The 27,725-nt window shown below is 38.5% G+C and overlaps 1 protein-coding gene across 1 annotated transcript in view; it reads left to right on the top strand.

Annotated features, from left to right (window-relative positions):
- Window positions 1–27,725, top strand: part of LOC111150483 (diacylglycerol kinase kappa) — a 175,976-nt gene that overhangs the window by 111,864 nt on the left and 36,387 nt on the right. The window contains exons 9-14 of the mRNA XM_022507952.1: window positions 6,535–6,718; window positions 7,420–7,528; window positions 8,287–8,426; window positions 9,347–9,428; window positions 11,674–11,765; window positions 12,591–12,690. Coding sequence (XP_022363660.1) covers window positions 6,535–6,718; window positions 7,420–7,528; window positions 8,287–8,426; window positions 9,347–9,428; window positions 11,674–11,765; window positions 12,591–12,690 — 707 coding nt within the window. The remainder of the gene's footprint in view (window positions 1–6,534; window positions 6,719–7,419; window positions 7,529–8,286; window positions 8,427–9,346; window positions 9,429–11,673; window positions 11,766–12,590; window positions 12,691–27,725) is intronic.

Raw genomic sequence — 27,725 nt, 5'->3', positions numbered from 1 at the left:
TAATATACTAATTTACCCATCTCTGACATGTGGGATGTCCACTGGTCTGGATGTGATTAGTGAACCAGCATGTCATTGACTTAAAAATTTTCTCCATACTGATGCTTGCTGCCCACTTTGTCATCAAGGAAGAGCTAGCATTGGCTGACAGAAAAGAAAAGAAAGTAGAGTTTGTAGTTTCTTCAGTCAGAGAACAGAAGGGGGCAAGGATTCTGTAGCCATTACAACAGAGTTTTATAACTAGACATAGCACATGTGCGCATGTGTGCACCCACATATATACACACTCAGAGACATTCTAGTCTCTTCCAGTTCATTTTCCAACCCTAATACAGATACATCCAGATAGACATTGGTACAAGGAATGAGCCATTCACACAGGTTTCTTCAAGCAAGCATGTTCATATGTTCCCATAATGACATGCATAGACACAAAGCTAACTTCACTCAGAGGTGCATGCATATATTATTCTCAGATCTACTCAGATATTTACCCACATAAGTCATCTACCAGACAGTTAACTAGAGAGGTGTTGAGGTGGATGACTTGGTAAATAAGAGATGTTTGGCTGGATAGAAAAAGGAAGAGACTGGGGGGAAATGGGATTGATAGAAGAGAAAAAGTAGCAAATTAGTCACCCAAGCAAACTCAAGCTGCCATGAAAGTCAATCTAGTCCTGAAATCTGAGACTTTGCTCATACCAATGGGGAACATAGGGAAGATGTCTAAGCAGAATGAAGGATGCCCACCTCAGCATCCCACCAATCACCCCAAATAGGTATAAGGAGCTGCAAACTCTTCTTTATAATTAGCCCAAAAGGCTTTGTGCTTCTTGTCCTTATGGAATTTCGGTTTTTTGGGTTGTTTTTTTTTTATCCTATACCTCTTCCTATTCTTTTGTTTTGTTTTGTTTTTTAACAAGAATTTTTTCTTTTCTTTATTTCTAACTTTATTTTTTATGTTGTGTTAGTCACCATACAGTACATCATTAGTTTTTGATGTAGTATTCCATGATTCATTGTTTATTACACCCAGTGCTTCATGCATCACTTCTTTTTTTTTAAAAAAAGATTTTATTTATTTATGATAGCATGAGAGGAGAGAGATCAGTGGGAGAAGCAGACTCCCTGCTGAGCAGGGAGCCTGATGTGGGACTCGATCCCAGGACTCCAGAATCATGACCTGAACTGAAGGCAGTTGCCCAACCAACTGAGCCACCCAGGCGCCCCATGCATCACTTCTTATTCTTGTTATAGATCATCAACTAATGGCATTGCTACTTTCTTTTGCTTTCCACCAATGACATAATATTGCCTAGAAGTACCTGAGCTAAGCCATTCTTTTTGTGTGGTATCTCATCTAATGCCCTATGAGTTAGTTTCGAGCCTTTCCTTCGAGTCATCTACATTCTTGATCCAATTGAATCTCACTCTTGAGAGACTTTCTTTCAATAACAGTTGTACTCAGGTGCATTATGAGGGTTAGATGAACTAACATTTGTTAAAGATGGTTTTAAAATACAGGAAGAAGATTGGTAAGCCATCCTTATGCTAATTTAACATCCTTCTGTGGTATGAACTGAACAAATTTGAGAGAGACTATAGACCCCCTGTTTTGCGGCACTGTGCTTGTATTAATGCAGCTCAAAGAAGCATGAGATTTTTCTTGAAAAGCTCTTTCAGGCTGTTGAGCCATCTGGAGTTTAAAGTCAACTTAAATCCTCTAAGCCCTTTTCACACTTGATGCTGCCAAACCAAGTTCGTGTTGTCCTATTCCAGTATGATTTATGTCCTTGGTCCTAAAAATCCTGGCTTCACATTTATCCCATTTTCATCTTGTTGACTTTGACCTATCCGCCCTTTGAGGTTATTTTTCAATCTTTATTCTATTTTTTAAAAGATTTTATTTATTTATTTGACAGAGAGAGACACAGCGAGAGAACACAAGTAGAGGGAGTGGGGAGGGAGAAGCAGGCTTCCCGCCAAACAGAGAGCCTGATGTGGGGCTCGATCTGAGGACCCTGGGATCATGACCTGGGCTGAAGGCAGACGCTTAATGGGACTGAGCCACCCAGGCACCCCATTCAATCCTTTTTCTGTCATCCAATAACTTTCCCTCAGCTTTGAGTACTTCAGAGTTGAGAAGTCTTCTATGTTTTCATTTGAATTGTTGATTAAAATTATGAAACAGTAGAGGACACCCCCCTACAATTAACATCAGCCTATTCAAAAGCAACTTCGTGGGCACACTTACCTGGTTATGAATCTGCCTAACATTGCTACATTCCAGCCCACGATGCCACACAATTTTGTCACCTTCTTCACAAGATTCCCTTGACAAACTTGGCCTTGCTGGAATTCAGATGCTCTGGGGAAATGCTAGATGTTGCTGTCCCTGTCTTCTCCTAGGGATAGCTTTCTGCCAGCACTTCTTCCTCTTGTCTTCCCATCTGTGACCAAATTAGGTTTGACACTGAAGTTTAAGTTGGCTTAATTACAGAATTTTCTTTTTATCTCAGTTTTACACCCCCATCCTGGATTATTTTATTAATCATTGCAACATGATGCTATTATACATATGTAGAAATGAACACCCAGAGAAGTTAAGATGTTTGCTGTAGGTTAGTGAATAAATCTGGAGGGCAACCAGCTGTGGCACACAGCTGCATTCTGTTGTAGAAGTACACTGCAGAAGACAGCCCATGCTCCAAGCTGCCAAATGGATCTACAAATGATTTCAGCTACAACTTCATGGCTATTTAATTTATAGATAACATTAACATAATTATTTTTCCTATTTCTTAATTTAATTCTTGACTAGTTAATATAGACACATGGTTCAAACTTTTTAAAGTAGAAACACATATGCACGTGTTTAGTAAAAACTTACTATCCTTTCTCTCAATCTTCTCAATCTCCCATAGCCCCATCCAAATCAACTCACAAAAAGTTGATTGCTGCCATTAGTTTATTGAATAGCTTCCAGTATTTTTTCCTGTATATACTACTAAATATAAACATATATTTTTATCCCTTCCCTTTTTAATACTATACACATTCCTCTGAACCTCTTCTCTTTTTCCTTCACAGCATATTTTGGAGATCTTTTTGATCAACAGAAGATTGCTTCCTCATTCCTTTTTACAGCTACAAGATACTCTATTATATGAATATATACCATAATTTATTTGAGCAGTCCTCTAATTTCAAAGTTTTCGGTCTCTTGCTATTACAACAATGCTGCAATGAACAATCTCACGCAGGTCATTTTACATATAAATCTATAGGAAAAATTCCCAGAAGTGTAATTACTGGGTCATAATGTATAGGCATTTATAATTTTCATAGATGCTGTCAGATTGCCCCCCATAGGGCTTGTGTCACTTTGCACTTCCACCCTCAGTGAGAGTTCATATTTTCTGTCTTCCTCAATCAAGTGTATCATCTATTTTTTTTTTTTTTGCCAGTTTTCTGGGTAAGAAAAAAATGGTACCATGGCCTGGTTTTAATCAGTATCTTTCTCATTTATGAATGAGTTTGGTCATCTTTTCACCTTTAAGAAACAATTTATATTTCTTTTTCTTATCAATGTAACACCTATCTCATTTTCATCTCAACACTGGGAAACAAGTTAGTTTTTCAAATGGCCCACTATGCAGATAAGGAAACAGAGGTCCAAACAGCTCACAGTAGTTGGTCTCAGTGCCACTGCTGCCTCCCCTCTAGAAAGGGACTAACCCATCTGTTAAAAATCACTGGGCATAGATAGGTCTATTCCAGGACCTCTGGCAGGGGGAGTCCTTGTTTCTAAGCATAGCTCACAGTTCCTCTAGATGTTGGCAGCAACCTGTTTCCATAAATCTTTTCACTGGAGTACATACCCAAAGTCACATGATCCCCTGGAGGGTGTTAGCAGAAGGTTGCTGAATAAGGAAAGGAAGCTCAGAGCAGAATCAGCTTCTCAAACAAAGGAGAGGTAAGCTTGAGGCCAGGTCATGAGTTGATCCCTGCATTGCTGGTTGGATGAGGAGCAAGCACATAAAACGTTACTGCTTTTTTTAGGAGTGTGTAAAGTGGCTCAGTTGGTTAAGTGTCTAAATCTTGATTTTGGCTCAGGTCATGATCTCCATGTTGTGAGATAAGTCTCCATCCTGGGCACGGAGACTACTTAAGATTCTCTCTCTCCCTCTCCCTCTGTTCTTTCCTCATACCCACACTACCCCACCCATGTGTGTGCACATGCCCTCTCTCCTTAAGAAAAAAATAAGGGGCGCCTGGGTGGTTCAGTCATTAAGCATCTGCTTTTGGCTCAGGTCATGATCCTGGGATCCTGGGATCAAGCCCCGCACCGGGCTCCCTGCTCGGTGGGAAGACTGCTTCTCCCTCTCCCACACCCCCTGCTTTTGTTCCCTCTCTCACCGTGTCTCTCTCCATGTCCAATAAATAAATAAAATCTTTTTTAAAAAAAGAAAAGAAAAAAAATAAGTAAAATAAAAATTAAAAGGTATGACCTTTTTTGATGATTTTCTTCATATATCTTATGGCCTGACCCCTAATGTTTTGTACTATACTAAACAGTCTCACCCTGATTTTTTAACTGCTTCCTCACATCTCATTGTCATTTTGTATGGTTCTGTCATCTCTCTGACCTCATTTCTGCCACTCTGCCCCTCACTCACTCCACAATAGTCATGCCATTCTGTTCAGTGGCCCTCAGATACCCCAGACATTCTCCCTTCTCTGGGTCCTAGCACTTATTCTTTCTTCTGCTCCCAAAACTCTCCCCGCCGCCATATATGCATTGCTCACTTTTTTACTTCATTCAAGTCTCATCTCAAATGTCACCTCCCTAGAGAAGCTGTCCCTGACCACCCCATCTAAAATAACACCCCCTTTAGTCTCTATCCTGTTTCCCTCACTTCTTTTTCTTCATATCATGTTCTTTTCTATATTACTTTGTTTTGTTGTGCTTTCCACCAGTAGAATATAAGTTCTACAAGAGCAGAGACTATTTCTATCTTGCCCACCACTGTATTCTCAGAACATAAGAAGGACAAGCACAGAGAATGCCCTCAATACATGTTTGTTGAATGAATGAATGAATTAATGTCTTAACTAGCATTGCATCAACATACTACCTTTTGTAAAACAAATATTGAAAAGGGTACTATCTTCAGGTAATGTGTTCAGGGAGAGTAACTACTTCCAAGATATGCTACTGAAGGAACATGGCAGACTCCCCTTGTAGCTGTGAGTCCTAATAAGCCCTGAAAATTTGGTGCCTGACTGGCTAACTGGCTAAGGATGCCTTCAAGTTCTACTGGCCAGTGAGTAGGAATTGGCCCATAGAGGAAGACTGCTTTAAGTTTTTCCAGGCAAAACAGCCATGAAATCTGCTCATGCCAGCAGTATTCCTCCAGGCTCACTTTCACCCCAATTACAACAAATGGGACATCTCAACCCACCTCCCTCCCTGTCCCTGCACAATTCAGGAGTGAGCCATATGACTTTTGCCCTTTGCATTTATTTTTGCTGGGGTATCCCTAGCAAGCCAAAGCTCAGAGTTTAGGGGCTCACAATTTGTCTCATCTCCTAGGGGGCCATTGCTCACTGCCTGTCTCCCTGCCAACAGGCTCTAACACTCAGCATGAGCTGGCAGGCACTGACAATTTAGGCTGCTATAACTTCACTTCCCTATAGGGAACTTCAGAGTTAGGAAGTATTAAAAGACTCTCTCTTGTTCAGACAATTTCCCTATAGTCTTGTTTCCCCTGAAAGTTGGTGTGATAACTGGGATTGCCCTGCCAGAGCCTTGGAGGGTTGATTAAATTTCCCTCCTCCCTCCCACATTGATATGTTTTCTGTCATTACCTGCTGTCTAAAAGATAGCCTTGCCCCCCCTCCTCTCTCCTTACCTGATATCCTCTCAATGTGAAAACTGAACTATCCCAGGCAAAGAGAGAACTAATTGGTATTCTGATCCTCCTCTCCAGCCTTCAATCCTCTCCTTCTTCAGTTTCCCCATGGTGTTTTATTAATCCCTCATTGTAGCACCAATTTCCTTAATCTTTGTGTTCCAACATACTACTGTGTATAAGTCTGTTTCCCCAGCTGGAGGACAGGAGCTGTACCCCTAGAAGTATCTAGCATGATGATTGGCATGTAGTAATTGCTCAGCAAATGTTGTTTGCCTGGCAACAGCTGGGCAGACATTAAATGAGAGCCCCTTTGGTTTGTGCTCTGAATTCCCCTCTGCTTCTCAGTCTCAGCAAACTAGAGCATAAGGAAACTCTGAGAGTTTTTGGATATGTCTTTTTGCCTTGCTTGTGGTGATTGTATCATGGGTGTTTGTATATATCTAAACCCATTAAATTGTATATATTAAATATGTGCTGTTCTTTGTTTATCAATTATACCTCAATAAAGCTGTTTTTAAAAAGTCTTTGCAAAATGTGATGTCAAGTCATCTCTTATTTCCATCTCATAGGCCCTTTTCTTTCTTCCTCTTTTCTTTTGGTTGTGTGCATGTATCAGGCCAATTAGTAGTGTCTTCAGACTTCTGGAACCTCGATTGGTCATCAGCCTGTTCATGTCCCCTTCTCATCTTCATCAACTCCAAAAGCGGCGATCACCAGGGGATCGTCTTCCTCCGAAAATTCAAGCAGTACCTTAACCCGTCTCAAGTTTTTGACCTGTCGAAGGGTGGACCTGAAGCCGGGTAAGCATGGGCTAAGGGATACAGTTGAGTATATAGAAGGGACTCTTCGTACTATACATTTTAGAGTAAGGGTTTCTGGAATCAGTTCTAGTACCTGGGCACAATCAAGTCAGGTTGCAAACACATAACTTCAGAGCATTTAGGGTTTGCTAGTTGGAGGATTTTTAGCCCTCTCCCAGAAATCCCTTCAAGCTCATGTTCTGCTCTCAGATTCATTCCCCTTTCCTGGTTGGAAGAAGTCTAACTGTGTCTCCTGACCTCAGGGGAAGAGGCAAATGGGTATTGCTGTTCACCTTTCCTGTCCTCATTCTTTCCTGGGACCAAATAGATATATCTCCACTATAGACCTGTTTTACTTATGGACCATCTGGCTGTTCAGCTCTGGTTTCTGTGAAGCCACTGTCCACTGTACAAGGCTTCTTGGGCCTCAGCAAGTGGGTTTGGCTAGGTTACGAGTAGCTTCTAGAGCAAGGGTTGGCATAGAAGAGGGTGGGCTGAAGCAAGGCCTCATCTCCAGGACTGCCTATGGGAACATTGCCTGTGATGTTAGGTACACAGAGAGATAGGAGCTAAGTGAAAGAAGGTGGATAGCCTGTTAGCAGGATGCAGAAGCAGTAGTCCTTAGCTCCCAGCACAGTATTGAAAAGAGTTGTAAAACCTAGTAGTTCATGAAATGACTCCTGTTCCCCTCTTTCTTTCAGGCTATGCATGTTCAAGAATTTTTCTCGCTTTCGCATTGTGGTTTGTGGCGGAGATGGCAGCGTGAGCTGGGTCTTATCTCTGATTGACACCTTTGGATTACATGAAAAGGTGAGTTCTTGCTGACTCAGTTCAATCATTGCTAGAGAGACTGTGGGTATGGACCTGCTCATCCCAAAATGTCCTTAGTCTTCACTCTCCTTAACTATACAGCACATGTTTTCCACTGGTTTCATAGTCAACCTGACAGGGAGATTCTCACTCTAAGCTTCCTCACCTAAACCATTTTCTGTGGGAAGGAGAAATGAGGGAGTTAGCAGAAAGAATGAGCAGTGCTTTATGCCCCAGGCCCCAAAGTAAATATTTGAAGGAAAGGAGAGCAAGCAAAAAGAAGTGGCTTCAGGCCACATTCAGCCTCCAATTTCCTTCCCCTCTTGAGGCCACCAGTTTCCTTTCCTGAGTCTCAAAAGTAGCAGAAACTTTCCTCTCACTTTCCTCCCTCTCCCTAGATAGCTCCCTGTTCTTCTGACTTTAGTAGCTTTGTCTCCCGAGGCACCTTATCTTCTTGGCCAAGGCTTGATAGAAATTTGTGGCTATATTTCTCTTTCATAAGCATGGCTATAAATATTGGCATATTCTAACTTTTCCCTGCACTGAGTACATTCTGTATTGCCAAGAGTGGTGCCAAACTTTTCAGGAAAAAGTTCACTTAGCATCAATATCTCCCTATTACACTTCCTAACATCAGAAGTCTCTTATTGTTACTGGTTTTTAGACCACTATCTTTCCCAAGGAGCACCTTCTGGGTTCTTTTATGGGTGGATCTTGGTAGAATTGACTGAAAATGGTTCCTGGTTTTGTTCTTGCAGTGTCAGTTGGCAGTCATCCCACTTGGAACTGGCAACGATCTGGCCCGTGTCCTAGGCTGGGGTGCATTCTGGAACAAAAACAAGTCACCTATTACCATACTCAACAGAGTGGAGCAGGCTAGTGTGAGGACTCTAGACAGGTGAGTGGCTGAATGATCAGGTCATTGTGCCTGTTCCAGTCCCATATCAGTTACTCTCATTTACATCATCTCAATCATGAATATTCTAACCTCCCTCACAGAGCCTCATTCCTTTCTGGCTTCAGTGCAGGGCAGTTTTGGGTGGCCTTGTCTATTAGGAAGTCAGGATCTACCATGTTTCTTTTAGACATCACTGAAGCCCCTGTTCAAACTTAAAAGATCCTAAATCAGGAGCCCCACAGGTAAATTTTAAGAGTTCTGTACACCTCCTTCAAATTGCATAGCTAATTATCTATGTAAGCATATTTTTTTTCCCTTGGGAATGTTTCTATCTTTCTATTCTATTCCAGGATAGTATAGAAACCATTCTATAGCTTCATCAGTTTTTCAAAGAAACTCAAAAAACTTAGGGTTCAGAAATAATTGGCTTAGATTGTCTCTGCTTTAGAGAAGAATGAGTATTGCCATCCTATCTCCTGAAAAGAGATAGGGTCAATGCTGGGTCATAGTATTTAATTTATGGCTGCCCATAAGGATATTCTGGGAAGCTTTTTCAAGGTACCAAGCTGAAGCCACCACAAAGACTCTTATTCAGTATGTCTTGGGTAGGACCCTGGCATATTTATGTTACAAAAGCACCTAAAGTGATCTTGATAGTTACCTCTCTGGTTGAGAAGCACTGTCCTCTGACCCTGTGATGAAATTCTTTCCATCACACTGGTCTTAAGAAGTATTGAGGCAGAGACCCCACTTGTTGTATATTTGAGATCAGATGACCTGAGATAGTGTGGGCATCTCTACAACTCATCTTCCCTCACCACATAAACATTTTGACCTTTTTCTTGCTATGTGAAGCATTGATGTCAGCCTGTGACAAAACAGAGCCCTAAATATCTGTCTGTCCTTGACCTTTATTTCAGATGGAGTGTGATGATCCGTGAGACTCCCAGACAAACCCCATTGCTAAGAGGACAGGTTGAAATGGATGTACCCCGATTTGAGGTAACTACTGCCCAGCTGTAATTCAAGCCAACACCTTTATTACATAGTGAAATAAAAGGCAAAAACCCAGAAAGAAGCTTTTGTATTGTCCATGGACTCAATGAGCATAAGATCATTGAAGACCAGAGACATGTCAATAAGCAGCTTTTACTAGGAACGGTGTTAGACACTGGGGATATAATTCATTCAGCCATTTACTTATTCATTCATTCAAATTATGTATGAAAATACTTCTGGATTACTACTATATGTGAGATACTGTTCTAGGAGCTGTTCTTATGTACTAGTAGGTAAAAAAGAATGACACAGTTCATGCTGTCATGGAGTTCATAGTAATAGAAACAATAGTTTTAATAAAGTAGTATGAGTGTTAGTATATAAGGAAATAGAAAGTGGTGTGAACACCCAGTAGGTGTACCAAGTCCAATCTGGGGGAAATCAAGGAAAGATTCTCAGAAACACCATTTCAGAAAAGATTGAAGGACCAGAGGGAGTTAATCAGGATATTAAGAAAGAGGATGCCTGTTCCAGACAGATTGAATAGTGTGTGTTGTTCCAAAGGCAAGACAGAGCATAGAATATTCACAGAACAGAATGAAATATTCACATACATTTATTAATGGTTAAAGCATTGGGGTCAGGGAGGAGAAATGCAGAGAGAATGACTAAAGATGAGGCTGGAAAAGCAATCAGGGCCCAGGCCAGGAAGAACCCAGTAACCCATGGTAGGAAGTTTGGGCTTTTGCCCTAAAGAGAATTATAGGATTTTTTCCTTATATTATTATGAGAATTTTCAAACATACTAGCTTCTTGAACTCAATAGTAGAATTAGTTAGGACTCTAGCCTACAGGATGTAACTCTCAAAGACATAAAAAAGCTTATTTCAATATAAATTACATTTTTAAGATTTTATTTGTTTATTTGACAGAGAGAGACATGGCAAGAGAGGGAAAACAAGCAGGAGGAGTGGGAGAGGGAGAAGCAGTCTTCCCGCCTAGCAGGGAGCCTGGTGTGGGGCCTGATTCCAGAACCCTGGGATCATGACCTAAGCCAAAAGCAGATGTTTAACGACTGAGCCACCCAGGTGCCCCTATGAATGACATTTTATTGGCCATCTGCTATATATATATCATAGTACATATTATTAGGCATTATATTAAAGTTTGAGATATATAGTGCCAATAAGTATGCAAACCTACATATATAAAATGGTAGAATCTACCATTAAATTTCACTATATTTGCTTTATCACATATGTGTCCATATATCCATTCTGTTATCTAATAGATAGCATTCTGCTATCTACTAGAAGGGTTTTAAGTAGAATTCCATGGTACATGTAAAAACAATTGAAGGAATAAAGACTAGAGGCAAGGAGAAAAGAGAGGAGATGCTGCAATTATCTAGGCAAAAGATTATGGTGATTTGAACTGGTGAAGTGGTAACAGGGATAAGAAGAAGTGGGCATGTTTAAGACATATAGGAGGAATAGAATCATCAGGACTTGGTAGATATTTGAATGAAAGAGGTGATGGGAGAGGGAAGAGTAGCAGCTGTAGTTAAGAATACAGACTCGGGGCTCCTGGCTAGTTCAGTTGGTAGAGCATGTGACTCTCAATCTCAGGTCCATGAGTTCAAATTCCACATTGGGCACGAAGCCTAGGGGGGAAAAAAAAAAGAACACCGACTCAAGAGCCAGACTACCTGGAATCAAATCCTGGCTCTGCCACTTATCAGCTTACCCCTTTCCTGTGCCTCAGTTTGCTGTTCTGTGAAATGGGGTTATTACAAGGATTACATAAGAAAATGTTTATATATAGCATAGAACAGAGCCTGGTACATTGTAAGTACTATATAAGAGAATGTTATTGTTATTACTAATATTATTATAATAAGAGGTAACACTCTGGCATTGGAAAGATGTGGGTTCAAATCCCAGATCTATTATTTACTAGCTATGCAATATGAGCTTGTTTGTTCATTTGAAATATGGAACAAAAATTTACCTCCATGAGTTTTTGAGAATTATTTAAATGACAGCAAACAATATACATCTCTTATTTTTAGAATGACCACAGATCTAAGATTATCTATGGGGTCCTTCAAAAAGAATTATTTGATTGTGATTATTTTCAGCGAGGCAGTTGAGTTGTTGGTAAAGAGTAAGAAATAATGAAATAAAGCTTGGCAGCAGACTATGTCTCAGTCCTGAGATTCAAGAGCTGAACACTCATTTCTCTCTAGGCTGCTGCCATCCAACATCTAGAATCCGCAACCACTGAGCTGAACAAAATCCTGAAGGCCAAGTACCCCACAGAGATGATCATCGCAACAAGGTCAGTCTTCCTTTGGCTTTCAAACTGGGGTGTTTTTATTCCCTTCATGGGCTGTTCCTCAGTCAGAGAAGGAGCTCATTTTGATAGGTTGGGGTACTGAGGCCAAGGAAAGTTATCAAATTTCTCCCAACTCAAACCACCTGAATGAAAAAATAGATGAGATTGAGGTGAGGGCTCCTGCCAGTCGAAAAAGACAGAATTACAAGCCAGAGATTTGGAAAAAGGGTTACAGAAGAGAAACAACATTCCACACTATTCAAGGGCATAACATAACTCCCTACAGTAGGAACACCTTGCTTTCCATCTGACACTGGGAAAGGTCTCTGTAGAATTGATGACAGCTGCTTTCTCATATCCTAAACAATACATTCTGCCCTTCCAAATATGTGGGTCATTCATTTCTCCTGGGACACTTTGGATGGTTCCTGATGAGTCTGCCACATTCTCCTTTGATAAATACTCGCCCCAGGGACAGTCCTTCCAAAGCCACTATGTTTGTACGAAATTATATGGGCCCTGGAACCATAGCCAATTTGACCCAGGTGAGAACCTGACCCAAGGTGGATCAACTGAATTTTCTTTTCTGGAAATTCTGAATTTAGGGCTAAGAAAATCTAATTAAACTCTCTTAGGTACTCAGTATTTGACCATATATACATGAAAAAATAGAAAAACAAAGGGAGAGGGGAGAGGAAGGAAAGGGAGAGATTACAGATCAGGAAAGAGAGACAAGGAAAGAGAAGGTGGAAGATGGACTTTATAAGACAGAAGGGCTCTGGACATCATGATCCATATCACATTGTCCCATATATCTTATCTTTGCAGATTCCTGTGTTCAGCAGTGGAAGATTTTGTGGTGGATATTGTAAAGGCTTGGAGTCAGATAAAACAGAACAATACAGCTATAGAATCTGTGATTTTGAAAGTAAGTTTCCATTCCTTTTATCTTCCATGCTTTGTGGAGCCAGGGCCTCCTTTTTATCTTTTATTTTTTAATTTATTATTGTTATTCCATTAAAATTAACATACACTATTATATTAGTTTCAGGTGTACTATATAGTGATTCAACTATTCTGTACATTACTCAGTGCTCATCATGATAAGTGTACTCTTAATCCCGTTGACACCTATTTCATCCATCCCCCAACAACCTCCCCTCTGGTAACCAGTTTGTTCTCTACACTTGGGTAACCAGTCTGGTAACCCCTCTGGTAAAGCAGTTTGTTCTCTACACTTGGGAGTCTGTTTTTTGGTTTATTTTTCTTTCTTCTTTTGTTTTGTTTCTTAAATTCCAAATAAGAATGAAATCACTTGGTATTTGTCTTTCTCTGACTGATTTATTAGCTTAGTATTGTGCCCTATAGATCCATCCATATTGTTGTAAATGGCAAGACGTCATTATTTTTTATGGATGAGTAATATTCCATTGTATGTATATAACACATCTCTTTATCCACTTATCCATGGATGGACACTTGGCTGTTGTAAATAATGCTGCAATAAACATAAGGGTGCATGTATCTTTTAAAATTAGTATTTTCATTTTCTTTGGTTAAATAACCAGTAGTGGAATTACTGGATCCTATGTTAATTCTATTTCAATTTTTTGAGGAACCTCCATACTGTTTTCCAGAGTGGTTGCACCAGTTTGCATTCCCAGTAACAGTGTAAGAGTGTTCCCCTTTCCCCACATCCTCGCCAATACTTGTTGTTTATTGTGTTGTTGATTTTAGCCAGTCTGACAGGTGTGAGTTGATAGCTTGTTGTGGTTTTGACTTGTATTTCCCTGATGATGAGTGATGTTGAGCATCTTTTTAAAGTGTCTGTTGGCCATCTGGATGTCTTCTTTGGAGAAGTGTCTGTTCATGTCTTCTGGCCATTTTTTAATTGGATTATTGGTGTTTTAGGTCTTGAGTTGTGTCAATTCTTTATATATTTTAGATACTAACCCTCTGTCAGACATGTCATTTGCAAATATCTTCTCCCATTCCATAGGTAACCTTATAGTTTTGTTGATTATTTCCTTCACTGTGCAGAGCTTTCTATTTTGATGTAGTCCCAATATTTTATTTTTGTTTTTGTTTCCCTTGTCTGAGGGGACCTATCTAGAAAAAGTTACTACAACTGATGCCAGACAAGTTACTGCCTGTGCTTTCTTCTAGGATTTTATAATTTCATGTCTCACATTTAGGTCTTTCACCCATTTTCAATTTGTTTTTGTGTATGGCATAAGAAAGTGGTCCAGTTTCTTTCTTTTGCATGTTAATGTCCAGTTTTCCCAACACAATTTGTTGAAGAGACAATTTTTTCCCATTGGATAGTCGTTCCTGCTTTGTTGAAGATTAACTGACCATATAATTATGGGTTTACTTCTGGGTTTTCTATTCTGTTCCACTGATCTGTGTGTCTATTTTTGTGCCATTATCATACTGGTTTCTTTCTATTTTTATTTTATTTCTTTTCAGTGTTCCAAAATTCATTTTTTATATAACACACCCAGTGCTCCATACAATACATGCCCTCCACAATACCCACCACCAGACTCACCCAACCTCCCACCCCCTCCCCTCCAAAACCCTCGGTTTGTTTCTCAGAGTCCACAGTCTCTCGTGGTTTGTCTCCCCCTCCGATTTCCCCCAACTCATTTCTCCTCTCCATCTCCCAATGTCCTCTGTGTTACTCCCTATGCTCCACAAGAAAGTGAAACCATATGATAATTGACTCTCTCTGCTTGACTTATTTCACTCAGCATAATCTCCTGCAGTCCCCTCAATGTTGATACAAAAGTTGGGTATTTATCCTTTCTGATGGAGGCATAATATTCCATTGTATATATGGACCATTATCTTTTTTATCCATTTGTCCGTTGAAGGGCGTCTTGGTTTTTTCCACAGTTTGGCAACTGTGGCCATTGCTGCTATGAACATTTGGGTACAGATGGCCCTTCTTTTCACTACATCTGTATCTTTGGGGTAAATACCCAGTAGTGCAATTACAGAGTCATACAGTAGCTCTATTTTTAATTTCTTAAGGAATCTCCACACTGTTTTCCAAAGTGGCTGCACCAACTTGCATTCCCACCAACAGTGTAAGAGGTTTCTCCTTTCTCCACATCCTCTCCAACACACATTGTTTACTATCTTGTTAATTTTGGCCATTCTAACTGGTGTAAGGTGGTTTCTCAATGTGGTTTTGATTTGAATCTCCCTGATTGCTAAGGATGATGAACATTTTTTCATGTGTCCATTAGCCATTTGTATGTCTTCTTTGGAGAAGTGTCTGTTCATGTCGCCTGCCCATTTTTTGACATTATTATCTGTTTTGTGTGTGTGTGTTGAGTTTGAGGAGTTCCTTATAGATCTTGGATATTATACTGTTTTGATTACTACAGCTTTGTAATATAACTTGAAGTCCAGAATTGTGGTACCTCTAGCTTTGCTTTCCTTTCTCAAGATTGCGTTGGCTATTCTGGGTCTTGTGTTTCCATACACATTTTAGGAGAGTTTGTTCCAGTTCTGTGAAAAATACTGTTGATAACTTGACAGAGATTGCATTGATGTGTAGATTGCTTTCGGTAGTATAGACATTTTGACAATATTTGTTCTTCTAATGCATGAGCATGGACTATCTTTCCATCTCTTTGTGTCATCTTCAATTTCTTTCATCAATATTTTAGTTTTCAGAGTACATGTCTTTCACTTCTGTGGTTACATTTATTCCTAAGTATCATATTATTTTGGGTGCAATTGTAAACAGGATTGATTCCTTAATTTCTCTTTCTGTCACTTCATTATTGTATAGGAATGCAGCAGATTTCTATACATTGATTTTGTATCCTACAACTTTATTGAATTGGCTCACCAGTACTACCAGGTTTTGGGTGGAGTCATTCTGGTTTTCTATATATAGTATCATGTCAACTGCAAATAGTGAATGTTTGACTTCCTCCTTGCCCATTTGGATGCCTTTTATTTCTTTGTGTTGTCTGACTGCTGTGACTTGGACTTCCAGTACTATGTTGAATAATAGTGGTGAGAGTGGACACCCTTGTCTTGTTCCTGACCATGGAAAAGCTCCCAGTTTTTCCCTGTAAGAATGATGTTACCTGTGGGTTTTTTGATAAATGATCTTTATTATGTTGAGGTATCTTTGTGGGTTTATTTCTGGGCTCTGTCTATTGTTCTATTGATCTATATGTTGATTTTTGTTCCAGTACCATAGTGTTTTGATTACTACAGCTTTGTAGTACATCTTGAAATCTAGGATTGTAATACCTCCAGTTTTGTTCTTCTTTCTCAGGATTGCTTTGGCTATTTAGGGTCTTTTGTCATTCCATAAAAAGTTTATGATTACTGTTCTAGTTCTGTGAAAAATGCTGTTGGTAATTTGATAGGTATTTCATTAAATGTGTATATTGCTTTGGGTAGTATGGACATTTTAACAATATTTGTTTTCCCAATCCATGAACATGGAATATCTTTCCATTTGTGTCATCTTTAATTTCATTCATCAGTGTTTTATAACATTCAGAGTACAGATCTTACACTGCCTCAGTTAAGTTTATTATTTTTGGTGAAATTGTAAATGGGATTGTTTTCTTAATTTCTCTTTCTGCTACTTCCTTACTAGTGCATAGACTGCTTTAGATTGATTTTGTATTCTGCAACTTTGCTGAATTCATTTTTTTTTTTTTGCCCTAGTAGTTTTTTGGTGGAGTCTTTTTAGGGTTCTCTATATACAGTATCATTTCATTTGCAGATAGTAAAAGTTTTACTTCTTCCTTAGCGATTTGGATGCCTTTTATCTCTTTTTGTTGTCTGATTGCTGTGGCTAGGACTTCGAGTAGTATGCTGAATAATAATGGTGAGAGTGGGCATCCTTGTCTTGTTCCTAATCTTAGGGGAAAGCTCTGTTTTTTCACCATTTACTATGGCTGACTGCAGGCTTTTCATATATGGCCTTTATCATGTTGAGGTATTCCCTATAAAACTACTTTCTTAAGGGTTTTTATCATGAATGGATGTGTACTTTGTTAGATGCTTTTTCTATATCTGTTGAAATGATCACATGGTTTTTATCCTTTCTATTGTTGATGTGATGTGTCACACTGATTAATCACAAATATTGAATCACCCTTGCCTCTGAGGAATAAATCCTACTTGATCATGGTGAATGATTTTTTAATGTACTGTTGGGTTCAGTTTGCTAATATTTTGTTGAAGGTTTTTGCAGATATGTTCTTAGAGATATTGGCCTATAGTTCCCCTTTTTTATATTGTGTTTATCTGGTTTTGTTATCAGATTAATGCTGGCTTCATAGAATTAATGTAGAAGCTTTCCCTCCTCTTATGTTTTTTGGAATAGTTGAGAATGGGTTTTAACTCTTCTGTAAATTTTCAGTAGAATTCATCTATGAAGCCAGCTGGTCCTGGTCTTTTGTTTGTTGGGGATTTCTTGATTGGTGATTCAATTTCATTGCTGGTAATCAGTCTGTTCAAATTTTTTATCTCTTCCTAGTTCAGTTAAGGAAGGTGATTTTTTTCCTAGGAATTTGTCCACTTATTCTAGGTTGTCCAATTGGTTGATGTATAATTTTTCATAATATTCTCTCGTAATCCTTTGTGTTTCTGCATCATCAGTTGTTATTTCTCTTCTTTCTCTCTGATTTTGTTTATTCTTCTCTCTCTCTCTTTTGGTAAGTCTGGTTAAAGGTCTATCAATTTAGTTTGTCTTTGCAAAGAACCAGCTCCTGGTTTTATTGATCTATTCTATTGGTTGTTTAATTTCTATTTCACTTATTCTGCTCTCATTTTTATTATTTTCTTCCTCGTACTGTTGTTGGATTTGGTTTTCTTTTTTCTATCTCCTTTAGATGTAAGGTTAGGTTTTTGATATTTTTGAGATTTGAGATTTTTCTTGCTTTTTGAGGTAGGCCTATATTGCTATAAACTTCCCTCTTCAAACAACCTTTCCTATATCCCAAAGGTTCAGGATTTTGTGTGTTCATTTTCACTTGTCTCAATGTTTTGTTTTGTTTTATTTTTTTATGTCCCCCTGACCTATTCATTGTTTAGTAGCATGCTATTTAACCTCCTTGTATTTGTTTTCTTTTCTGATTTTGCCCAGTGGTTGATTTCTAGTTTCACAGCATTGTGTAAGAAAATATGCATGATATGACTTCAGTCATCTTGATTTTTCTGTGACTTGTTTCATGGCCTAACATGTGATCTATCTGGAGAACATTCCAGATGCACTTGAAAAGAATGTCTATTCTACTGTTTTAGGATAGAATATTCTAAATATATCTGTTAGATCCATCTGGCCCAAATTGTCATTTAAGTCACTGTTTCCTTTTTGATCTCTTGGATGATTTATCCATTGATGTAAGTGAGCTGTTATAATACCAGCTATTATTTTATCATTATAAATTACTTCCTTTATTTTTTCATTTATTCACAATTTGTTTTTTCAAAGAGGTAAAGCATTTGGCTGTATGATACAGATACACCTTTATTTAAACCACTAAAAATGGTTTCTGTAATTTGCCACCAAATGTATTCCTTGCTGATTTATATAGTTTTCTTGTTTCTTTTTTTTTTTTGCATTATAATTTTTTAATTCAATTAATTAACATATAATGTATTATTCATTTCAGAGGTGTAGGTCTGTGATTCATCAGTCTTATATGATACCCAGTGCCCTCCTTAATATCACATGCCCTCCTTAATGTCCATTTATCCCTCCTTAATGTCCATTTATCCCATAATGTCCAGTTATCCCATCCCTACATGCCCCTACCCTCCAGCAACCGTGTTTGTTTCCTATGATTAAGAGTCTCTTGGGGTGCCTGGGTGGCTCAGTGGGTTAAAGCCTCTGCCTTCAGCTCGGGTCATGATCCCAGGGTCCTGGGATCGAGCCCTGCATCGGGCTCTCTGCTCAGCAGGGAGCCTGCTTCCTCCTCTCTCTCTGCCTGCCTCTCTGCCTACTTGTGATCTCTGTCTGTCAAATAAATAAATAAAATCTTTAAAAAAAAAACAGTCTCTTATGGTTCATCTCCCTCTCTGGTTTCATCTTGTTTTATTTTTTCCTCTCATCCCCTATAATTCTGTTTTGTTTCTTAAATTCCACATACCAGTGAGATCATATGATAATTGTCTTTCTCTGATTGACTTATTTCACTTAGTATAATACCCCTTACTTTCATCCACATCATTGCAAATGACAAGATTTAGTTTTTTGATGGCTGCTTAATATTCCAGTGTGTGTGTGTGTGTGTGTGTGTGTGTGTGTGTATGTGCACACATGTGCACATGCGTATGTATAAACCAGATCTTTATCCATTCATCTGTCGATAGACATCTGGGCTTTTTCTGCAGTTTGGCTATTGTGGACATTGCTGCTATAAACATCGGGGTGCAGGTGTCCCTCCACATCACTACATTTGTATCTTTGGGGTAAATGCATAGTAGTGCAATTGCTGGTCATAGGGAAGCTCTATATTCAGCTTTCTGAGGAACCTCCATACTGTTTTCCAGAGTGGCTGCACAAGCTTGCATCCCCACCAGCAGTATAAGAGGGTTTTCCTTTCTCCACATCCTCACCAACATTTGTTGTTTCATGATTTGTTAATTTTAGCCATTCTGACTTGTGTGAGGTGGTATCTCATTGGGCTTTTGATTTGTATTTCACTGATATCATGTGATGTGGAACATTTTTTCATGTGTCTGTTGACCATTTGTGAGTCTTCTTTGGAGAAATGTCTGTTCATGTCTTCTGCCCATCCATTTTTTGACTGGATTATTTGGTTTTTGGGTGTGGGGTTTCATAAGTTATTTTTAGATCTTGGATACTTGCCCTTTATCTGATATGTAATTTGCAAATATCTTCTCTCATTCTGTCAGTTGTCTTTTGGTTTTGCTGTGCAAAAACTTTTCATCTTGATGAAGTCCCAATAGTTCATTTTTGCCTTTATTTTCCTTACCTTTGGAGACGTGTCTAGCAAGAAGTTGCTGCAGCTGAGGTCAAAGAGTTGCTCCTTGTGTTTTCCTCCAGGATTTTGATGGATTCCTGTCTCATATTTAAGTCTTTCACCCATTTTGAGTCTATTTTTGTGTATAGTGAAAGGAAATGGACCAGTTTCATTCTTCTGCACGTTGCTGTCCACTTTTCCCAACACCATTTGTTAAAGAGACTGCCTTTTCCCCACTGAATATCCTTTCCTGATTTGTTGAAGATTAGTTGACCATAGAGCTGAGGGTTCATTTCTGGATTCTCTATTCTGTTCCATTGATCTAAGTGTCTGTTTTTTGTGCCAGTACCATACTGTCTTGATGATTACAACTTTGTAATAGAGCTTGAAGTCTAGAACTGTGATGCCACAAGTTTTGGTTTTCTTTTTCAACACTCCTTTAGCTATCCAGTGTCTTTTCTAGTTCCATGCAAATTTTAGCATTAAAATTTAGGTTCCAGTTCTGTGAACAAAGTTGATGGTATTTTGTAGGGATTGCATTGAATGTGTAGATTGCTTTAAGTAGCATAGACATTTTAACAATATTTATTCTTCTAATCCATGAGCATGGAATGTTTTCTATTTCTTTGTGTCTTCCTCAATTTCTTTCATGAGTGTTCTATAGTTTTCTGAAAAGAGATACTTTGCCTCTTTGGTTAGGTTTATTCCTAGGTATCTTATGGCTTTTTGTGCAACCATAAATGGGATTGATTCCTTGATTTCTTTTTCTTTTGCCTCATTGTAAGTATATAGAAATGCAACTGATTTCTGTGCATTGATGTTTATATCCTGCCAATTTGCTGAATTCCTGTATGATTTCTAGCAATTTGGGGGTGGAGTCTTGTGTTTTCCACATAGACTATCATGTCATCTGCAAAGAGTGAGAGTTTTACTTCTTCTTTGCCAATTCGGATGCCTTTATTTCTTTTTGTTGTCCAATTGCTGAGGCTGACTTCTAGTACTATGCTGAACAGCAGTGGTGATAATGGACATGTCTGCCATGTTCCTGACCTTAGGGGAAAAGCTCTCAGTTTTCGCCCCATTGAAAATGATATTTGCTGTGGGCTTTCCATAAATGGCTTTTATGATAACTCTATCCCTACACTGTGAAGAGTTTTAATCAAGAAAGGATGTTGTACTTTGTCAAATGCTTTTTCTACAGCTATTGAAAAGATCATATGGCTCTTGTCCTTTCTTTCAGTTATGTAGGATATCACATTGACTGATTTGCAGATGTTGAACCACCTTTGCAGCCCAGGAATAAATCCCAGTTGGTCGTGGTGAATAATCCTTTTAATGTACTGTTGGCTTCTGTTGGCTAGTATTTTGGTGAGAATTTTTCCATCAATGTTCATCAGAGATATTGGTCTGTAATTCTTTTTTGGTAGGGTCATTGATTTGGGGATCAAGGTAACACTAACATCATAGAAAGAGTTTGGAAGTTTTTCTTCCATTCCTATTTTTTGAAATAGCTTGTTTGTTGGGAGATTTTTGATTACTGCTTCAATTTCCTTGTTGGTTATAGGTCTGTTCAGCTTTCCTATTTCTTCCTGTTCCAGTCTTGGTAGTTTATAAGTTTCCAGGAATGTATCCATTTCTTCTAGTTTGCTTAATTTGTTGGCATATAGTTGCTAGTAATCATTTTTAATAATTATTTCTATTTCTTTGGTGTTAGTAATGATCTCTGCCCTGTCATTCATGATTTTATTAATTTGGGTCCTTTCCCTTTTCTTTTGAATAAATCTGGCCAGTGGTTTATTGATCTTATTAATTCTGTTAGAGAACCAGCTTCTAGGTTCATTGATCTGTTCTACTGTCCTTTTGGTTTCTATTTCATTGATTTCTGCTCTGATCTTTATTATTTCTCTTCTCCTGCTGGGTCTAGGCTTGTTTGTTGTTCTTTCTCAATGAGCTTTAGGTATAAGGTTAGGTTATGTATTTGAGACCTTTCTTGTTTCTTGAGAAAGTCTTGTATTGCTGTATATTTCCCTCTTAGGACCACTTTTGCTGCATCCCAGTGATTTTGAGCAGTTGTGTTTTCATTTTCATTTGTTTCCACGAATTTTTTTAATTCTTTAATTTCCTGGTTGACCCATTCATTCTTTAGTAGGATACTCTTTAGCCTCCATTTATTTCTTTCCAAATTTCTTTTTGGGACTGAGTTCCAGTTTCAAAGCATTGTGGTCTGAAAATATGCAGGGAATGATCCCAGTCTTTTGGTACTAATTGAGACTTAATTTGAGACCCAGTATGTTATCTATTCTGGAGAATGTTCCATGTGCACTTGAGAAGAATTATGTGTTCTGTTGCTTTAAGATGGAGTGTTCTGGATAAGTGTGAAGTCCATCTGGTCCAGTGTGTCACTCAAAGCCCTTATTTCCTTCTTGATCTGCTTAGATGACCTGTCCATTTTAGTGAGGGAGGGTGTTAAATTCCCCTACTATTATTGTATTATTATCAATGTGTTTCTTTAATTTTGTTATTAATTGTTTTATGTAAGTGCCTGCTCTCATGTTAAGGGCATAAATATTTATAACTGTTATATCTTCTTGTTGGATAGACTCTTACAATATAGTGTCCTCCCTCATCTCTCATTCTAGTCTTTGGCTAAAATCTAATTTGTCTGATACAAGTATTGGCACCCCAGCTTTCTTTTGTTGTCCATTAGCATGATAAATGGTTTTATATTTAAAAGGACATCTGGAGGTGTCTTTGGATCTAAATATGTCTTTAAGACAGCATATCAGTGGATCTTGCTTTTATCCAATCTGATATCCTATGTCTTTTGATTGGGGGCATTTAGCCCATTTACATTCAGAGTAACTACTGAAAGATATGAATTTAATGTCATTGTATTACCTGTAAAGTGACTGTTACTGTATATTGTCTCTGTTCCTTTCTGGTCTATATTACTTTAGGGCTCTCTCTTTGCTTAGAGGATCCCTTTTAACATTTCTTGTAAGGCTGGTTTAGTGATCACAAATTCTTTTAGTTTCTGTTTGCCTAGAAGGTTTTTTTTTTACCACTCCATCTTTTTTTAAATTACTATTTATTTCTTTTCAGTGTAACAGAATTCATTGTTTATGCACCACACCCAGTGCTCCAAGCAATCCATGCCCTCCGTAATACCCACCACCTGGCTCCCCCAACCTCCCACCCCACGCCCCTTCAAAACCCTCAGATTGTTTTTCAGAGTCCATAGTCTCTCATGGTTCACCTCCCCTTCCAATTTCCCTCAACTTTCTTCTCTTCTCCATCTCCCTATGTCCTTCATGTTATTTGTTATGCTCCACAAATAAGTGAAACCATATGATAATTGACTCTCTCTGCTTGACTTATTTCACTCAGCATCATCTCTTCCAGTCCCGTCCATGTTGCTACGAAAGTTGGGTATTCATCCTTTCTGATGGAGGCATAATACTCCATAGTGTATATGGACCACTGAAGGGCATTCGTCCATTGAAGGGCATCTTGGTTCTTTCCACAGTTTGGCGACCATGGCCACTGCTGCTATAATATCTCTCCATCTTTTTTTAATGACATCCTAGCTGGATAAAGTATTCTTGGCTCCATATTTTTCTCATTTAGCACCCTGAATATACCATGCCAGTCCTTTCTGGCCTGCTAGGTCTCTGTGGATAAGTCTTCTGTCAATCTAATGTTTCTACCCTTGTAGGTTATAGACTTCTTGTCCTAGGCTGCTTTCAGAATTTTCTCTTTGTCTTTGAGATTTGCAAATTTCACTATTACATGTTGGGGTGTTGATCTATTTTTATTAATTTTGAGGGGAGCTCTCTGTGCCTCCTAGATTTTTATGCCTGTTTCCTTCCCCAAATTAGGGAGCTCTCCACTGTAATTTGCTCCAATATACCTTCTGCCCCCTCTCTCTTTTCTCTTCTTTTGGGATCCCAATTATTCTAATATTGTTCTGCTTTATGGTATCACTTATCTCTCACAAAATCTCTCCTTGTGATCCAGTAGTTGTTTATCTCTCTTTTTCTCAGCTTTTTTATTCTCCATCATTTGGTCTTCTATATTACTAATTCTCTCTTCTGCCTCATTTATCCTACCAGGAAGAGCCTCCCTTTTTTATTGCATCTCATTAATAATCTTTTTGATTTCAACTTGGTTAGATTTTAGTTCTTTTATTTCTCCAAAAATGGATTCTCTAGTGTCTTCTATACTTTCTTCAAGTATAGTTTCTTTATAATCATTATTCTGAACTCTTTCTTATGTCCATACTGATTAGGTCCCTGGCAGTCAGTACTGCCTCTTGTTCTCTTTTCTGAAGTGAGTTTTTCTGTCTTGTTATTCTTGTCCAGAGAATAGATAAACAGGAGAACAAAATACTAAAATGGGAGCAACAACCCCAGGGAAATGTACTCTAAATGAATCAGAAGAGACCCAAAATTGGGGAAAAATTTTTTTTAAAAAGAGAGAATATAATCAAGTGAGTAGAATAGAGCAATACACTGGATTCTGTGCAGTGTAGAGAATACACTGGATTCTTTAGTTTGGTCTGTTTTAGAAAACTAGCTCTCAAATTTGTAAAGAAAGAAAAACATATATGTAAAAGAATAAGTTAAATACAATGAAAGGATAGAATGTAACTATAAAAGTGGAAATTAAAAGAAAAGAAAAAACAAAAGAGAAAAACAGCAACAAATAAAAAGAAGGAATATAAACATGTGAACAGAACAGAGCAATACACTATCTACTGAGTGTATATTGGTCAGTTTGTTAGAAGAAACTATCTCCCAAAATTGTAAGGAAATAAAAATGTATATATACAAAAATACAATTAAATACATTGAAAGGATAGGATGTAACTGTAAAGGTGAAAATAAAAAAAGACTTGAACAAAGCAAAAAAAAAGGAAGAAGGGAAAAAAGAAAAAAGAGAATATGATTAGATAGGTGAATAGAACAGAACCATTCACTAGATTTTGGGTGTATTTTGGTCTATTAGAAGAAACTGCATCCCAAAATTATAAAGAAAAAAAAACTTACATATATACAAAAATAAGTTATACACAAACAATGAATCCTGGAACACTACATCAAAATCTAATGATGTACTGTATGGTGACTAACATAACATAATAAAAAAATTATTAAAAATAATTAAATAATAAATAAATAAATACAATGAAGGGATAAAATGTAACTCTAGGGGCACCTGGGTGACTCAGTGGGTTAAGCCTCTGCCTTCGGCTCAGGTCATGGTCTCAGGGTCCTGGGATCGAGCCCCACATCAGGCTCTCTGCTCAGCAGGGAGCCTGCTTCCCGCTCTCTCTCTGCCTGCTGCTCAGCTTACTTGTGATCTCTCTCTCTCTCCCTGTCAAATAAATAAATAAAATATTTTAAAAAAACTGTAACTGTAAAAATGAAAATTTAAAAAGTTTTTTTTAGAAAGAGTTGATAAAATAAATTGGTTGAAAAAAGAAAGAAAAAATTTGGAGGAGATTATGCTGAGTGAAATAAGTCAAGCAGAGAAAGTCAATCATCATATGGTTTCACTTACTTGTGGAAACATAAGGAATAGCATGGAGAACATTAGGAGAAGGAAGGTAAAAATGAGGGGGGGGATTGGATGGGGAGATGAACTATAAGAGACTGTGGACTCTGAGAAACAAACTGAGGGTTTTAGAGGGGAGGGGGTAGGAGGATGGGTTGCCCTGGTGATGGGTATTAAAGAGGACACATATTGTGTAGAGCACTGGGTGTTATAAGTAAACAATGAATCTTGGAACACCTCATCAAAAACTAATGACGTACTGTATGATGACATAACAATAAAAAATAATAATATAAAAATAATAAATAAAGATTTTTGTTCTGAAAAAACAAGTTCTAAAAAAAGAGAATTAAAGTTGAAAGATTACAGAACCATGAATTCTATGTGCTGTATTCCCTTAGGGCTGGAGTTTTGCAGTTCTTGATTGGTAAACTTGGTCTTATCTGGATGATCTTGCTGATCTTCTGGGGGAGAAGCCTGTTGCATTGATTCTCAAGTGTCTTTGCCCTAGGCAGAATTGTACTGCCCTTGCCAGGGAACCAGGCTTTGTAATCTACTCTGGTTTGCTCTATGTGGTTTTGTTCCCTTAAGGCTTTCCATACAGCTTTAGAGGATGAGAATGAAAATGGCAACCTCCCAATCTCCCACCCCTGAGCAGAAAGCTGGGGGCCCCACTCCTCAGTGAACCCTCAGAGAATAGCAGTCAGTCACTCTTGTCTCTCTCACCCAGCCTGTAACTGAGCATTTCTGTCTCAGGCACATGACACGTTTCAGGTCTCCAAAGCCTGCAGACTCCTGCAGTGTACTCTCATGCTACTCTTCCAGGGGGATGAAGTGGGATGGTCTCACTGGCTCTGCAGTTTGTTGGACTCTTCTCCAATAGCAGTCAACTGATTGTGCTGTGGTTCCCAGTTTATGGCAACCCTGAGCTGAGAGCCCACTCTTTGCAGCCAGCTTCCCTGCTCTGAGGCCTGGGAGCTCTGTCACACTCAAGCATTCCCAATCTTCCTGTGACCCCAAGGATCCTGAGACCACAATGTCCCAGCTAGAGTTTCGTGCCCCCCCCACTTAGCCTGAGTGATGTCCCTCACTAGATCCAACTTCTAAAAGTTCTGATTTATGTTCCACTGCTATATCACTTGCCAGTAGTTGGCTTAAGGAGCCTCCCTCTCCCTGTAGCTTATCTTCCCACATATCATTTCAGATTCACTTTTCCACACTTCCTACTTTGCAAAAAGTGGTTGCTTTTCTATTTGTAGAGTTTCAGCTATTCTTTTCTTACATCTCTCGTGGAGTTTGCAGGTGTTCAGAATGATTTGATAGCTATCTAGCTAAATCCCTGGGGCCAGATGAAATTAAAGTCTCCTACTTCTTTGCCATCTTGTAAATAAATCTTCCTTTATGTTTTTTAATAGCTACTTTATGTATTTGGGTGCTCCCATGTTGGGTGCATAAATATTTACAATTGTTATATCTTCCTGTTGGATTGTTCCTTTTATGATTATATAGTGTCTTTCTTTGACTCTTGTTAGAGTCCTTTTTTAATTTATTTTTATTTTTACTTTTTAAAGATTTTATTTATTTATTTGATGGAGAGAGACCATGAGAGAGAGGGAACACAAGCAGGGGGAGTGGGAGAGAGAGAAACAGGTTTCTCGCTGGGCAGAGAGCCCAATGTGGGGCTCAGTTCCAGGACCCCAGGATCATTACCCGAGCCAAAGGCAGAATCTTAATGACTAAGCCACCCAGGCACCCCAAGTCTTTGTTTTAAAAGTCTACTTTATCCAATACAAGAATTGCTACCCTGGCTTTCTTTTCATTCCTATTGACATGATAAATGGTTTTCTATCCCTTAACTTTCAATCTGCATGGTTCTATAGGTTTGAAATGAGTCTCTTATATGCAGCATATAGGTGGGTCTTGCTTTTTTATCCACTCTGTCACCTTATGCCCTTGGAGTCCTTTATATTCAAAGTAATTATTGAAAGTTATGTACATATTACCATTTTGTTACTCATTTTACGGTTGTTTTTGTACTTCTTCTCTGTTCCTTTCTTCTCTTGCTCTCTTCTTTCCTGGTTTGCTGGCTTTCTTTTGTGATATACCTAGATCCCTTTTTCTTTATTTTTTGCATATCCACTATCAGTTTTTTTATAGTTATTTCTTATAATTTATTATTTTTTATTTTTTATAAACATATAATATATTTTTATCCCCAGGGGTACAGGTCTGTGAATTGCCACGTTTACACACTTCACAGCACTCACCCCAACACATACCCTCCCCAATGTCCATAACCCCACCCCCTCTCCGAACCACCCTCCCCCTAGCAACCCTCAGTTTGTTTTGTGAGATTACAAGTCACTTATGGTTTGTCTCCCTCCCAATCCCATCTTGTTTCATTTATTCTTCTCCTACCCCCTTAACCCCCCAC

This window comes from Enhydra lutris, unplaced genomic scaffold (assembly GCF_002288905.1).
Source record: "Enhydra lutris kenyoni isolate GAN:26980312 unplaced genomic scaffold, ASM228890v2 scaffoldscaffold23, whole genome shotgun sequence".
Classification (NCBI taxonomy): domain Eukaryota; kingdom Metazoa; phylum Chordata; class Mammalia; order Carnivora; family Mustelidae; genus Enhydra; species Enhydra lutris.
The sequence above is the reverse complement of the archived record's forward strand: the minus strand, read 5'-3'. Positions and strand labels throughout refer to the sequence as shown.